Genomic DNA, 16,822 nt, shown 5'->3' on the forward strand with positions numbered 1-16,822 from the left:
GGCCTAAACCTTCGATCCACTTTCTAAAAATATATTGTTGGGGAACTTTTCTAAAATCGAGTCCCTATAGAGATGGAAGAACTTAGAGGTAGTGTTAGTTTCAGGGAGAGGGGTCTCCTCGAACGAGTGCCGAGGAGCTACCCTCAGTTGTAAACTGGGCTCACTCCCCGCCAAATGAAAAAGAAGTGATTTGTATTCCGTTGCTAGTCTGTTATGGCCTAAACCTTCGATCCACTCTCTAAAAATGTATTGTTGGGAAACTTTTCTAAAACCGAGTCCCTACACTACTAATCAGTCTAATCCTGTAACTAGAACCCCTCCCCCTCTAACCCCAAGCACTTACATTTTTGCAAGCATGTAGCTTAGCAAACACCTTTCTTTTTTCTTTTTTCTTTTTTGATGATGAAGCTTAGCAAACAACTTTGTCCCTCCCAAGTGAGAGACTTTACATTCGATCTGTAGGCAAGTCCTACATAGAATTCTGGTTAATTCAACATTCCAACTTGGTTTCTGCAACAGTACTACTATTACCATCTACCACCTCATTCAAGTCCCTTCATCATCACTTTCTAGTATAGTCCCATTGTTGAACCAATATTCTGGTAAATCCAACTTGCTTTTGTCTTCCATTGATTTTTTGTTTTTGTTTTTAAATAAAATAGACAATAATGGTCCGTTTGGATTGAAGGGGAGGGAGTGGGAGTAGAGTAGAGTAAAGTAGATTTAGCACAAAATTAGCTTATTTTTAGCTAACACTATTCTACTCCCTTCCGCTCTCCCTTCATCCAAACAAGCCATAAGTGAGGCGATTTCTAATAGACAACTTGGTTTCCAAGGACTGAGACAAATGATATTTCATTCCTAAATATAATATGGACTCCATTTTTATTAGCATATTGTCCAATTGAGCACCCCATGATATCCAATTCTCTCATTGCCTTGTCCTCCATCATTTCCCTTCCTTCTTGGTGTTATTTGCCTCTCACTGTTGCACTTTTGGACTCACACACAATTCATGAAAGTTTAAGCAATTCCAAAATTATGTGGTAGGACTCAGTCTTATACGCCGGGCGTATTAGATACTTTCTCACACTTTTGGACTCACACAACTCCCACCCCCCACGAAACCCGTCCATTTGTAGGAAAGTGCTTAAGGCGTGACACACAAATTGAAAGAAATATTGGTGACTCACACACAATTCATGAAAGTTTAAGCAATTCCAAAATTATGTGGTAGGACTCAGTCTTATACGCCGGGCGTATTAGATACTTTCTCACACTTTTGGACTCACACAACTCCCACCCCCCACGAAACCCGTCCATTTGTAGGAAAGTGCTTAAGGCGTGACACACAAATTGAAAGAAATATTGGTATGACCGTTATTTTTTTACATGCAAAAAGTTCATCTTAGGAAATTCCATATATGAACAATTCGATACGTAGAAAACCATCCAGTCTCAAGTGGCAAGTTTTCATTAAACTGAATTGAGTGTATAGATTGATAATTTAAGCAACCTTTTTGTTTTAGTCTCCAAACCCTGTGTGAAACTATAAATAGCAACCGGCCTTGTAGATAAAAGACAGTGACATTGGAAAGGAGAAGGAAACTACAGCCAGAGAATTCAGCATTTGATCCATCAATAACCAAATCTCCATTGTCACAAACATCTCTCAGGTTGAATTTTCAACTCACACTATTTGTAATGTCAAATGGTTTCCATATTTTATGGTATTTGATATTGCCAAAAAAAAAAAAACGTAAGTAAACATAAAATATTAAATTCAAACCCAATTAAAAGCATAAAAATATTTTTTTGAAACGTTACATTCTTATAAAAAAATTACCACAAATAAATTCAACACCACATGATAACTTTGCCTCTTCAACTCAAAAAAGAATGATTCTTTTTTTTTGAAAAAAAAAAAAAAAGAATGATTCTTGATCGTTCTTGACTTGAGTGTTGAATCTTATTTCCTTTTGTTTTTCTACTTAATTTTAAATTTTTAATGGGTATAGATTTCAAATTTATTATCTGTTTTCCCACAAGCGACTCTAAATGCAAAAAAGTAGAAAATATTTTTCCTATTTGTGAATGAAAGATTTTGCTCTTGTAATTTAGATATTGGAATTGCATGAAATGTTAATGATTTTTCTCGTAGGTCGAACAATTAAAAAACAAACAATCGAAAAATGTGTTAATTTTCTAAATAAATATATATTTATTTTCCATAGAAATAAACAACATTAGACATCAAACAATTTGACACTTTTTTCTTGTGCATTAACGTTTTCTACCCTTAACCGTTATGAGCAAAGATTTAGTTAATTATATGTGTTCTAGATTTCAAACTTTGGATTGTGAATAGGAAGTTTTTGAGGTTTGAGTGATACATGATCTGAATAAAAAGAATTTTTTTTTTCTTTGGTGGGCAGTTTTAGCAGAAAGAATGGAAAAAAGGCAAGAATTGGAATGGGATGAAGCTCAGAAGATTGACATAAGCGAAGACCTTGTGGCCACGGCTAAACGGCAGCTACAATTTCTTGCAGAGGTAGACAGAAACCGCTGCCTCTACGATGGCCCAGTTTTAGAACGAGCCATTTTGAGGTACTCACTCTTGTTACATGTTTTGTAACTCATTAAATAGTACATGACATGAGCTTTATTTCCTGAAGGACTTGTGAGTTGTGACTTGAGACATACGTATATGTATATTCCTATTCTGTTTAATTAGTAAATAGTAATTGTGATGATAAGTTTTACGAAATGCATTGAGTAATTATTATAGTCGTTTAAGCTGAGTAATTACTCAATGCATTGAGTTTTACGAAATGCATTGAGTAGTCGTTTAAATGGGACTAGTGAGTTGTGACTTGTGGTAAAAAAATTTAGGGAAGAGCCACAGTTTAAGCTGAAGAATGATCAAAACTTTCAGGGCCAGTATCTCCAAACAACTATATATGTCCCTTAAAGGCTTTCTTTTTCTTTTTCTTTTTTCAATATTTTTTAGTAGGTTAACAAAACAGCATATTAATTCATGAGTTTTTAAGAGTTCTTTTTCTTCTTATTATGCTCAATGTCAGGTACAAGTATTGTTGGCTTCCCTTACTTGCCAAACATACCAAGTTTCAAGTTAAAGAAGGCCCTTTAGTTGTGCCTCTTGATTGTGAATGGTTATGGCATTGTCATAGGCTCAATCCGGTAGGCTTCTGGATCAGAAATCACAACATACTTTGAAACCTGTCTGCATTTAAGTTTGGTTGGATTAGCTAAGCTGTGTTTATTCGTTTTTCAGGTGCGTTACAAGAATGACTGTGAGGAACTTTATGGGAGAATTCTTGACAACTGGAATGTAGCATCCTCAATTCAAGGAACTTGCAAAAAGCAAACTGAAGAAATTTGGAACATGATGTATCCAGCTGAACCATATGAAATCAGTCTGACAAGCAAATTGACACAGAATTTTGATGAAACTATTTTCCGAGGTTCAAAAAGGACCGACTATGATTTAGATTCAGCTGTCAAAAGGCAAAGTTTTTTCTTTTATCAGGTAATAAAGAAAATTTACATGTGTAAAAAAGTATTGATTAAAATATCTAAAATTGAAAGCTTTTAAGAAGTTCTTGTCAATGTAAACATTTTAAACTATGGCCAAATGCTGTGCTGCAACAATTCTTGGCATAACATTTGAAAGACACATAATACAAGGTTAAGTACATCTTAGAACTTTAAGCATATGTACTATTCTCTGAATTTCCTATTCTACAATTAATCACTGAAGACTGGCATTATATTTTGTTCCCATTATATGTTGCAGGTATCTCAGGTCATCATGAATGATGATCAATTGCTTGAAGAAGCAGTGGCCAGGTACAAGGGGTTTCTACATTTGATCAAGAGAAACAGAGAGAGGTCAATTAATCAATTCTGTGTCCCAACTTATGACATTGACCTCATCTGGCACTCACACCAACTGCATTCTGCTTCTTACTGTAAAGATATGGTGGCAATAATGGGCAAGGTATTAGTGCATGATGACACAGATTCTGATAGAAGCAAGGGCAATAAGCTGGATGTCGGGTTTTCCAGAACCACCAAGCAGTGGGAAGAGGCATTTGGTTCAAGGTACTGGAGGGCAGGAGCGATGTATAGAGGGCGTGCTCCAGCTCCTCTTTCTATTAATCTTAACCAATTGAATATTGTGAGCATGAAAGTAGCCCTATCCAATGAGTATCAGAATATAATTCAACTCCCCAAGAAAACTCAAGTGGAGGTAACCCCTAATATGATCTTCTGCCAAATTATGTTTGTTATAAAAGCACAACTCATGATAAAGACATGAATTCTAGCACAGGCACTTGTATTACCTTATTTTTGCCACAACGAGTTGTTGAAATACTGTATTTACATTTTTGTTCCTAATTCTCATTCAGATTATGCTGGAGATTGCGGGGATCAAAGGCTTGCCAGCCGAGTGCAAGAGCAGCCTATTTGTCTCTTTTGGTAAGAAACAGCCGGATGTAATCTTCAACACCAGGAAACAAATAAGGATGGACCAGTCAGGAGAGAAACAGTTTGCTGTTTTCCAATGTGAACCTACTGGAGAGCTTGTCTTTGAACTAATGACATCTTCATCTTTCAACTTGCCCATAGCAGGGCCAGTCAAAGTTTTGGGGTCCTCTTCAATCACGCTAGAGAACCTTCTGAATCCAATCTCCAAACTGCTTGTAGACAAATGGTTTGAGATGTCACCAAGTTCTGAAGTCATGGATTCCAAGCCAATCAGTTTACTTATTGCTGTGTCCTCAACTGCTCCCTTTCCAGCACCATATGTGGTGCAAATGGTTCACGAGCATCCATTCTCAAAAAGTTCATGTTTCTTTCCACTTCATGGAACATCACGGCATACATGTATCCTGGATGGGTCTGGCAATGAGGTCATCAGCTTCCACATGAGGTATTTTGAACTTGACATAGAGTTCCAATTTACAGTAAGCACTTTAAATTTCCTTGCCAGTGAGCATGAGGGGGTAATTCAGTACGCTTCACTCCACGAGTCCAACCACATTTTATCTCCTTCACGATCTTTCAGATCTAAAACAGTAGAACATGATCATCTTGACGTACTTTGTTGTCGAAATCTAAAATTTCTGAAGCATCACCTAATGATCATCCGGTCATATTATTTCTGCTGAGTCTTGTGCTCATGCATGCATAGAAGCATGAGTACTTCGGATAGCCAGCATTGGTTGTCTAGGATGGGTACCAAAGATTTCCACCCTTCTTTCCAATTAAGGATGAAAGAACCAAATGTTACCGTCTATATTTACTACAAGCTCCTTCAATTTATTATTATTTTTAAATTTAAAAAAAAAAAAAAAAAAGTTTCAGCAGTAATTTTCTGCTCGTTTGTTGCACATGACAGGGAATCAACAATAAATGGTATTTTCAAGAAAGAAGTGATTGGTATTCTCACATCTGGTGCAACTCAAGTGCTTGCAGAGTTTGTTGGAGAAGGGTGGTCTTTAATGAATTCTAATTGGTCACTTCAGCTTCAGAAGAAACTCAGTGAAAATGGCCATATTTTTGAGCTCACAGGTATCCGGAAGGTGAGCATCTTCTTCTTTTTTCTCCTTTTTTTAAGTAGGTTACACAAGCACTCGGTGGGTCTTTTACCACCCACTTTGATCTTTAAAGGGGAGAATGGGACATTTTAGCTAGAGCTCATTGACATCCAAAAGGTGAGTATCTATACAATTCCTGGTGTGATTTAGATGGTTGGACCAAATGCTGAGCAACTGCAGCAAATGATCCTCTTCGCAAGTGCAAATGGGAATGGACAAAGACATTATTCAATCTCGTCAACACCAAACTTCAGCTTGCAGCTTACCTACTCTCCTTTATTTTCTTCCTGCAGGTGATTATTTTTCCTGGTAAAAAACTGGATTACGAATGTGACTACTGTGAGAAGCCGAAAAATGAACAAGACTTCATGACAGCTGTTGAATTCTCTGCAGCAAATCCATATGGAAAAGCCGTGGCTTTGCTCAACCTTAAATCTGGCTTTCTAAAGGTTTTTTTTTTTTGCTTTCTTATCTGTTTTTTTTTGAGGGCTCAGAATAATAATGATGATGATGATGCTTATATTTTAATGTTTGATGAAACAGATCAACGAAGAGTGGCTAGTATTGCCTGGGATCCTATCAGCTTTTGTGATCGCTGATATTTTGAGGGAGGACTATAGTGGTTTCATCAACAACCACAGGGAGGATCCAAAAGAAGATGTCAAGAGCTGCAATGAGGAGTTTGGAAAAACTAAAAACAACTACTCTGCTATGGGTGAGAAGAGCACTGTAGTGGCAAAAATGGATGGCACAAACTGCATAATCCAGTGTTGCAATGAGTGTGAAGCTTTGGTTAAGGACAGCACATGTGGAAGGCATGATGGTTATGGCCATGAACATAAGCTGATGAGTGGTCATTGTGGAGGGTGCGGCGGCAGTTGTGGTGGTGGGGGTGGTTGTGGAGGGTCTGGTAATTGTGGTGGTGGTGGGTGTGGGGGACGTTGTGGAGGTGGTGGTAGTTGTCGCTAAAATACAATGAATGACTTTTCCTTCAGGCTGCCCCCAAGGATGCAACAACCCACAGAAATCAGGCACTGGCTGCATAAGTTATGCCACATTGAAGCTTTGAATTCAACCTAGTCTAGCTAAATAACAGCTTACATTGTCGTGTAGATGATGAGCCATGGCATCTATTACTAAGTACAATAAAATATGTCAGTTACCATTAGTTGAAGCGAATACTACCTAGTGCGACTAAAATATTTTTATTACCAAGATGTTGGAGTTTGTCTATGAAATTTCATCCTATAACATTATTTACAGAGGTATACACCACACTACGCAAGAAAGACAGCAGACTAGCAGAATGTTCACTTGACAAGATGAGATTGCAAAGCCTGGCCGAGAGCAACTAAAATAAACAAAGCCTGGCCGGGGATGACATGAACCAGTCAAGTTCCCATCAGAGCGTTGCATCTCATCTGTATAAATGAGCCAGAGACCGGGCTATAACGGCAATTTCAGAGCCGTGATGAGCACGTAAATTACGAATAAAATTAACAATGAATGGCAGCTTCTAGGTTTTGTTAATTTGAAGGATAGTTGGGAATTAGGTTTGGGATTCTGTAGGCATATTAGTGAAATGGGGCAGGGGATGATGCAAAATCTGAAAATTGGAGCAGCAATAGTTCTTCATGAGGTAAAACTAAAAACTTTGCACCAATTGAATAAAAAAGTGGGTCATTATCAACTATTATAAAGTTGTCATTATTGAGAAACAAAGTGACCCATGGATTGAGAAGATCTGAGAAGCAAATCCCCTTCAACAAAGGCTACAAAGAGTCAAAGACGGCACTCTTTAAGCCTTGCCAATTGCCATGAAACCATCATTATTATTTTTTTTAATGAATCATGAGTTCTTGACTTTTAAATCCATTCAAACCAGAGCCAAAAAAAAAATTTAATTATTAATTCTCTCTTTGACGCGAGAATCAAAGCCCTTCAAACGCCCAACAGTCAAGACTCAAGACTGTAAATCTGTAATAAAACACAAGAATCTCCATCTATTGGCAACTACTACCATGAAATCACTAATCTTTTTAGTTTATTACATTTGCCAAAATTGTAAAAAAAAAAACTAGTCACAAATTTACATTCTCACACACACACACACACACACAATCCCAACAAACAAGCATCACTCAAACCAACATAAAACATTCACTAAAAAAAAACCTATTATAAATCCTTCATTCTCTTTTTTATTTAAACTATCAAAATAAAATAATAATAAAAATACTCTAACAACTGAGGATAAGTAATTTAAGTTTATGTAGTAAATTATGAACCAAATGTGACACACAATTTCACATAGCTGATAGTAGCAAAGGCTTATATATGATTTTTATTATGAAGCCTTGGTAACAACCTTACCCTCCTGATTCAAAACAACACCACCACCGCCGCCGCCTTGTCTACTATCAACCGCCACAGGCGCCATCGTCTGATAGCTCGCCGCCGCCATAACCCCGCCGCCTTGCGTCGTATAATACATTTGCTGCTGCTGCTGCTGCTGCTGCATAACTGGAATATTCCCCTCATTATAAGCCCCTCCTACGATCTTTCCTTGTTGAGCTACTGCATTGTATACCGGCTGTTCCCGGTAAGTTTCCTGTACAACCCTCTGGACTCCGTAGTAATTTTGATTGACTGGACCGGTTACCGGTCGTACAGCCTGGTATACACCAGTTGGTGTTTGAATCAGATACATTTGGTGCTCCGCCGCACCAGGCGGCGCCGCCATGGGATAGACTCCTCCGGCGGTGGTCATGTGTCTTTCCGGCATGTACGTCGGCGGAATCTGCATCTGTACCGGTACGGGAACCGGCGCCGGAGCAATCTTTTCCGGTACTTTCTGAGTGTAGTAGTCTCCAATGTAAGCCCTAGGGTTTATTTCATCGGATTTTCTTTGATACATCGCTGCTTGCTCTTGATTCGCGATTTGCATTCTCTGCAATTCGTGGATCTGTCTCTGGATCTCCGCCTGAGACATTAACTGTGGATCGGAAACCACGTGGCGGTCCTCCGATCCACAGTCCGATCCGGCAGACATGTCCTTCGTCGGAACCACATCCGGAGCCGTCTGAGCCGGCGCTGAATCTTGAAACTTCGCCGCTGGAATAGCCGGAAACCCCTTGTCCAAGCCAAACAAAAAATCCGGATTCCCCGCAGCCGCAGCCGCCGCCGCAGCAGGCGGAGAAGAGCCTTCCAACTGAACAGAATTCAAAGCGTCCACAAACCACTGCCGCTCCGATTTCGGATCGCCGGTCGAAAAACTCGCCGGCGCAGAATTCACCGTAAACAGAAACAACCTGAGCCTAGCGGGCTTAGCCGAGCCGCGAAACAACCGATCGTACTCCAACATCATGTGCTCGAGATCCTCGTCATTCGTCACAGAAATCAAAGCGTCGAGATCTTCGCCAGGGAGTTGGTACTTGAAGTAAAGCTCAGCGTCGTTGCAAATCGAAGAAAGCTTAGACTTGATAGCGTTGAACTTGATGCTGCGATCGACGGCAAGGATTTTGGTATCGCCGCCGACATAAGCGAGCTGGTTATCGTGAGGCCTAGGTTGAATCTTACCATTATAGCTGCACATGAATTTGACCTTGTAGTTGGAAGAAGGAGGCTCTTCCCATGACTGGTTTTCGCAGTCGATTTCGCGAGAGCGAGGAGAGGAGTCTCGGGAATCAGGGTAGGAAGAGTAGGAATAGTTTTCCATTTGGGAAATTTTTTTTTTTTTTTTTTGGGAATTGGAATTTAGGGTTAGAGGGAAATAGTTTTTGCAGAGGGCATTGTATTTGTGAGTAAAGAAGGAAAAGTGGTTGTGTGGGAAAGAAGGTGAATTATATTATGGATTTGGAGTGTGTGAGTTGGTTTTAGTGATTGGGATGAGTTTGAGCGGCTGTAGAGGTGGAGGAATTATAGATTTTTAGATAAATGACGTGTTTCATTATTTCATTAAAAAAAATTTATTTGTTTAAAATTATTGAGTTAATAATTAATTTTTGTTAATTATTTTAATTAATAATGTGAAAGTTTTTTTGGTAAATGATAAATTATATCTCTTGTCTATCGCATAGATGTTATAATTTCTCGTAAAGGTAGGACCCAAAAACTGGTTGGTTGAATCGATAAGGAAGAGAAAAAAAAAATGTGGAGGCGTAAGAGGAAGAGCATCTGATGTCATGTCATGTGAGTGATTTTTTCTTTTCCTTTTTAAAAGTAAAAAAAATGATAATTCGATAGAAGTGAAAAAAGATTATCCGATAATGCTTGGAACGAAAAAAGTACTTGTCTTCTAGAAGTGAAAAATTATAATTCGATAACGTTAATGTGACACTATTTTATTTTTTTTAACTTTTTAAAATGGGAGTGACATTAATAGCTTTGATACAACTCCAAGTCTCCAACCAAGAGGATACTATGTTGGAAAAAAAAAAGTAATAATTTAGGAATATGAAAAAATGTCACAATTATTTTCACAGCTTTATTTTTAATTGTGTGGCCATGGGTATAATTTTTTTTTTTTTTTTTACTTTTTATTTTGAGTTATGGTTGGTTGATAATTAAATTATTATAAAAAAAACTTGACATTTTATTTTCCTCGTAAAAGAATTTCAAAAATAAAAGGAGGGATAACCTTCTAAAAATGTTAGATTGTATTTAGGGGCAATGCACTCCTTCAAAATCATAGGTATTTATGCTGAAAATACCATAAAATACAATCTAAATGTCAAAATATTTAAAACCTTATCTTAAGACTTGGAATAATCTTATGAATTAGGCAGTTAATAATTCAAATTAAAAGCTAATGGTATCTCTTTTTCTTCTTCTTCTTCAATTATTTTTTACTTTTTTTTAGATGACCTTATTTAAGCATCTTAAGTTTGATTATTTTATATTTTGTTCATAATTCGATATTTACAACTTTTTTTTTTCTTTCTATAATTCAATAGTTACAATTAAAAAGGGAGATTTGAACCATAAATGTTTTGAAAAAAATCATGAAATGCTAACCTATTAAGTTAGAGACTTCTTTTTTCTTTTCTTTTTTAGTTTAACTATGTAAGTGATAAAATGATTGATAGAAAAAAAAAAATCAACCAATTCAGTCCAACTTATAAACTAATTTGTTTGAGTTATGTACAATTCTTTTAAACTTTGGTTATTGTTTTAAATGTGAAACTCATCTATTTTAAGTTGATTTCTACTTGTACATTGTGGGGGGAAAAGGGGTCAGCCCAACATAATGGGCCGAAAGCCTATAGGAGAGCTATTTTGTGACCGAGAAGAAGGAGATGGAAAGGGCAGGGCCCATCTGGAAATGGGACCCTCAGAAGGAAGAATTATTACAATCCGAAGAGGATATCTCCTGTCCGAAGAGGTTATAATCCTCTTACGCAAATATTATAAATCAATTGAGTGTGTAAAAGGCCAAAATGACCTTCCGAGGACTCCACCTGATCAAGATAAGCTCTGAGTATGCTGGGAAACGATAAGGATGGAGAAATATCTAAAAGGAAAGCTGCTACCACCGTATTTAATACTCTGCAGCAACTTTTCTGGCCGCATTTATGTGGAGAAGACCCCTGAACAGTGCATCCTAACCTACCGCCACTCACACAGAGCTAAAAGAAGATGCTTGACGTGACATGTACTCAAGCAAACTCATGGATGACGAACAAGTGGACAATGGAGATGAAGAGAAGGGTGGTTATATAAAGGAAGGAGGCTCCTAACGAGAAAGGGAGAAAAAGGAAAGAACAAAAAAGAATGAGAGAACTTGACTGTAACCCTAAGACCTTTGTTCATCAGATAAATAATAATATAGCTCTTCGGATTTTCAGGCTTTACACGTAAATTCATGTTGGCTTGTGTTTGAAAGTCGTGGTTTGTTGTTGTCAATCCAATACTTAACCTAGCTCTTTCACCCATACTCTACAAATTTATTGTTTTGGGCTTGGACCACAAATCCTAACCCTACAATTGGCACCGTCTATGGGAAGAGCTTGAGTGTAAGGGGAAGTAGCAGCAGTTGATCATGGCTGAACCAGGGCAACAACCGACAAAGTCTGGGGTGTCCCAGCATATTGATCCTTTTCTCAATTTGGAGCGGAGGCAAGACCGTGAAGGCAGTGTGTATACTACACACACTGAACGAACTCAACCTCGTGGCGGAAGTCATGTTTCTCATGTAGAGAAAAACAGCATGCAAATAGAGATTGAAAGGTTAAGAAGGGAGCTGCGCCATGCGAAAAGAAAACGTGCTGCCTCGCACTCCGATGACGACTCAGGTGACAGACAAGATATCACCTATGAGCAGAGGTCTCGAACTCCAATCAGCGAATCTTTTTTATATGAGGATGAGCACCCTCGTAAAAAGCAACCTCAAAGGCCACCGCATGGAGGGGTGGGCAATGATGCCATGAGCAAGGTTTTGAATCAAATCTCCAGGTCACCTTTCACGCGCAGGATTGAAGGAGCGAAACTTCCTCGGCGTTTTAACCAGCCAACTTTTACTATTTACAATGGTAAAACTGACCCTGTGGAACATGTGAGCCATTTTAACCAAAGAATGGATGTCTACTCCAGAGATGAAACTCTGATGTGCAAGGTATTCCCTTCTAGTCTTGGACCCGTGGCCATGAGATGGTTTGATAACCTGAAAGTAGACTCCATCGATTCTTACCAAGAGCTCACTAAAGCTTTTGGTTCACGTTTCGTCACATGCCGAAGGGTGGCCAGGCCCTTGTCTTCTCTGCTATCCTTAAGCATGCGTGAGGGCGAGTCTCTTAAGGCTTATTCGGATAGATATTGGGAGATGTTTAATGATATGGAGGGCAACTTTGATGCAATGGCCTTAGACACGTTTAAGCTGGGTCTCCCCACTGATCATGGTTTAAGGACATCCTTGTCTGGCAAGCCTGTCACTAACATGCGTCAGCTTATGGACCATATTGAGAAATATAAAAGGGTTGAAGAAGATCAGCAGTAAGGGAAGGGTAAGGATAAGGTTACCCCCCAGGACAAGAAGAACTTCAGGTCGGATCGTTATAACAACAATAAGCCAAGGAGAGATTTCGCCGGGCAGTCAGGCTCAGCAAATACTCAAGCAGTCAATACAGTGTTCAAAGAGCCAGTTCATCAAGTCCTAGAAAAGATCAAGAACGAGTCATTCTTTAGGTGGCCGAGTAAAATGGTAGGGAACCCTGAGAGACGTAATCACAATCTCTATTGTCAATACCACCAAGACCATGGGTATGCCACTGAAGACTGCAGAAGCTTGTGGGATCATTTGGACCAGATGGTCCGTGAAGGCAGGTTGAGGCATCTTTTGCACTACTCTAGTGACCGAGGAGGTCAAGCAAATTTTGAGTCCAAGAAGAGAGATTCTACGAAACCTCCATTAGGTACTATTAACGTCATTTTCGCAGCGCCAGGAAGAACGGGGTCCTGGCCGACCAAGGTTATGTCAGTGGCTCGGCTACCAGCAGGGGATATTGGCCGAGATTCGAGGAGCTCTAGACAGGCTGCCCCGCCCGTTTTAGGCTTTTCGGACGAAGATAAAATTGGGATCATTCAGCCTCACGACGACGCTTTGGTAGTCACACTCAGGATCGGGGGATATGATGTGAAGAGGGTGATGGTAGACCAGGGTAGCGCGGTAGAGATCATGTATCCTAACCTCTTCAAGGGGTTGAACCTCACGCTTGATGACTTAACTCCATACTGTTCTCCCCTGGTCAGCTTCGAGGGAAGGATGGTTACTCCGAAAGGACAGATACGACTGCCTGTACAGACTGGCTCAGAAGTAGTTGAGGTGGACTTCATTGTGGTAGATGTCTATTCCCCTTATACGACGATTGTAGCCAGGCCCTGGTTACATACGCTAGGGGCTGTTTCCTCCACTCTGCATCAGAAAGTCAAATATCCTTCCGAAGGGCACGTTTGTGAGATCCGCGGAGATCAATCCTCGGCTAGGCAATGTTTGATGGCTGCCATACGACACGAGCCTGAGATTGAATCCTCAGCCAGGACGGAGGGAGACCTATAGCAGTTAAAGGGTCGGTTGTCACCCGTCGAGGGTCATGATGAAGGCGTTAAATGCGAGGACCTAGTGCGGGTTCTAATTGGGACCAATCCTAAGAGATATTTTCAAATGGGATCCCAGATACCTCAACCAAAGAAGGAAAAGCTAATTGGCTTCCTTAAAAGAAATATTGATGTATTCGCCTGGAGTACTTATGAAGCCCTAAGAGTGGACCCGGAGTTCATTTGCCATCATTTGAGGGTTAACCCTCTGAGTGTACCAAAGAAGCAGCCTCCTCGACGGCCATCCAAAGAGCATGTTGATGCAGTCAAGGAAGAGGTGATGAAGCTCAAACAAGCTGGGGCTATTAAAGAAGTTTTTTTTTCCCCCGAATGGTTGGCAAATACTGTGGTGGTAAAGAAGAAGAGTGGAAAGTGGCAAGTTTGTGTGGAATTCACGGACTTGAATAAAGCTTGTCCTAAGGATCCTTTCCCTATGCCGAAGATCGATTAATTAGTAGATGCTACTGTTGGCCATCCTCGGATGAGTTTCTTGGATGCTTTCCAAGGTTACCATCAGATACCGTTAGCCCCAGATGACTAGGAGAAAACCGCTTTTGTTACCCCCATTAGTAATTACCACTATAAAGTGATGCCGTTTGGTCTGAAAAATGCAGGTTCTACTTATCAGCGAATGATGACCAAGATGTTTGAATCACAATTGGGCAAAAGCATTGAGGTCTATATAGATGACATAGCGGTAAAAAGCAAGGTTATTTCTGAGCATTTGAAGGATCTTGATAACGTTTTTGAGACCCTGAGGAGACATAAGTTGCGCTTGAAAGCGTCGAAGTGCCCATTTGGTGTGAGATCAGGCAAATTTTTGGGTTACATGATAACGCACAGGGGAATTGAGGTCAATCCTAATCAGATAAAGGCTATTCAAAATCTGCAGCCTTCTCGGAATCCGAAAGAGGTCCAGAAGTTAACGGGGATGACAGCTGCTTTGAACCGATTCATCTTTAGGTCCGCGGATAGATGTAAACCCTTCTTCTCGCTGATCAACAAGTGGAAGGGATTTGAATGGACTGAAGAATGCACCTCGGCTTTCCAATAACTTAAAGACTATTTGTCTCGGCCACCAATTATGTCTAGCCCTGAACCAGATGAGGTCTTATTTGCCTATATCGCAGTGGTTCCCCATGCTGTAAGTTTAGTGCTGATAAGAGTGGATCAAGGTGTACAAAGGCCGATCTACTGTATAAGTAAGTCTCTACATGAAGCCGAGATCAGATACTTGCCATTGGAAAAAGCTATTTTGGCAGTAGTACTGGGAACGTGAAAATTGCCCCACTACTTCCAGGCATATACTGTCGTTGTGCTCACGCAACTCCCACTTAAAACCGTACTCCAGAGTGTCGACTACACGGGAAGGATAGCTAAGTGGGGTACCATTTTAGGAGCCTTCGATATCAAATATATGCCTCGCACTTCAGTTAAGGGGCAGATCCTAGCGGATTTAGTGGCCGAGTTCACGGAGCCCAGCTTAGAAGAAGTAACAACAAAGGGAGACATGGATGGAAAATTGGTTGGCATGATTTCTCAACGAGATCCTGCCCGTTGGGAAGTGTATGTAGACGGCACTGCAAACCGGAAAGGTTTTGGAGTGGGGCTGGTCTTGATATCTCCAGAAGGAATCATCATTGAAAAGTCATTAAGGCTGAATTTTGGTGCAACCAATAATGAGGTAGATTATGAAGCCCTATTGATGGGAATGGCTATGGTCCGAAGAATGGGAGGAAAGGCCGTGGAGTTGTTCTCGGATTCAAGATTAGTTGTGGGCCAAGTACAAGGGGAGTTTGAAGCGAAGGATGAAAGAATGCAAGGATACTTGAATCGAGTCAAACGTTTGCAGGTGGAATTCGAATTTTTTAGCTTGCTACATGTTTCTAGAAGTAGTAACGCGTACGCAGATTCTTTGGCCACACTAGCCACCTCTTCGAAGCAAGACTTGCCGAGAGTTATCCTCGTCGAGGATCTCTATGAGCCCATCGGAGCAGGAGGGGATGCAGTCTGAGTGCACCAGATTCGAGAAAGTTTCTGCTGGATGGATCCCATAATTAAATTCTTGAAGGATGACACCTTGCCAGAAGAGCGGGGAGAGGCTGACAAGATCCGAAGGAAGGCTACCAGGTTTGGCTGTCCGAAGACCGAAAGTTATACAAACGTTCCTACTCAGGACTATACCTATTGTGTATTCATCCGGAGGTGGCTGAGTTGCTACTAAAGGAATTGCATGAAGGAATTTGTGGGAGTCACACTGGAGGCAGGTCATTGGCCCACCAAGCCCTTACTCAAAGGTATTGGTGGCCGAACATGTAAAAAGAAGCCCATAACTATGTAAAGAAGTGCGATCAATATCAGCGATTTGCACCGAACATACACGAACCAGGTGGAGTCCTCAACCCACTATCTAGCCCGTGGCCGTTTGCCCAATGGGGTTTGGACATAGTGGGTCCATTCCCCAAGGCTGCAAGAAATAGGAAGTACCTTCTGGTCGGCACAGACTATTTCACGAAATGGGTCGAAGCCGAGCCTCTAGCCAATATCCGAGACGTGGATGTGCAAAAATTTGTGAGGAAGAGTATTGTCACCCGTTTCGGAGTTCCTTGTACTCTCATTTTGGACAACGGCTTACAGTTCGACAGTAATGCATTTCGGAGTTATTGTAGCGAACTGGGAATCACGAACAGGTACTCTACCCCTTCCTATACTCAGGGGAATGGGCAAGCTGAAGCAGTTAATAAAGTCATAGTTAATGGGTTAAAGAAGAGGCTGGACGACGCGAAGGGTAAGTGGGTCGAAGAGTTGCCACACGTACTTTGGGCTTATAGAACTACACCTCACAGATCTACTGGAGAGACTCTTTTTTCAATGACTTATGGGGCTGAAGCTGTTATTCTTTTGGAAACAAGTTTCCCAACTTTAAGAACTAACTTGTTCAGCCCGACCAGTAATGATGAGCTCTTAGAAGCAGGCTTGGATTTAATCGAAGAAAGAAGAGAAAATGCAATGGTTCGGCTGGCACATTACCAGCAGAAACTTAGGCAGGGCTATGATGCCAACGTCAAGCTAAGACCCTTAGAACCTGGTGACTTGGTGCTCAGAAA

The 16,822-nt window shown here is 40.4% G+C and overlaps 2 protein-coding genes across 2 annotated transcripts; one reads left to right on the forward strand and one right to left on the reverse strand.

Annotated features, from left to right (window-relative positions):
- The first annotated feature begins 2,898 nt into the window (after nucleotides 1-2,898).
- Nucleotides 2,899-6,901, forward strand: LOC136066343 (glycine-rich domain-containing protein 1-like). The gene is made up of 7 exons (XM_065770478.1): nucleotides 2,899-3,201; nucleotides 3,296-3,550; nucleotides 3,818-4,273; nucleotides 4,434-4,957; nucleotides 5,426-5,609; nucleotides 5,918-6,073; nucleotides 6,168-6,901. The coding sequence occupies exons 1-7, from the start codon at nucleotides 3,070-3,072 to the stop codon at nucleotides 6,591-6,593; spliced, it is 2,133 nt and encodes a 710-aa protein (XP_065626550.1). The 5' UTR covers nucleotides 2,899-3,069; the 3' UTR covers nucleotides 6,594-6,901.
- Nucleotides 6,902-7,971: 1,070 nt separating this feature from the next.
- LOC136066353 (uncharacterized) lies at nucleotides 7,972-9,342 on the reverse strand. Its single transcript, XM_065770528.1, has one exon. It carries the CDS (start codon nucleotides 9,340-9,342, stop codon nucleotides 7,972-7,974), a length of 1,371 nt encoding a protein of 456 aa, XP_065626600.1.
- Between the last annotated feature and the right edge of the window lie 7,480 nt (nucleotides 9,343-16,822).

The sequence above is a fragment of the Quercus suber genome, unplaced genomic scaffold, assembly GCF_002906115.3.
Source record: "Quercus suber isolate HL8 unplaced genomic scaffold, Cork oak 2.0 scaffold_32, whole genome shotgun sequence".
In the NCBI taxonomy this organism is placed as follows: domain Eukaryota; kingdom Viridiplantae; phylum Streptophyta; class Magnoliopsida; order Fagales; family Fagaceae; genus Quercus; species Quercus suber.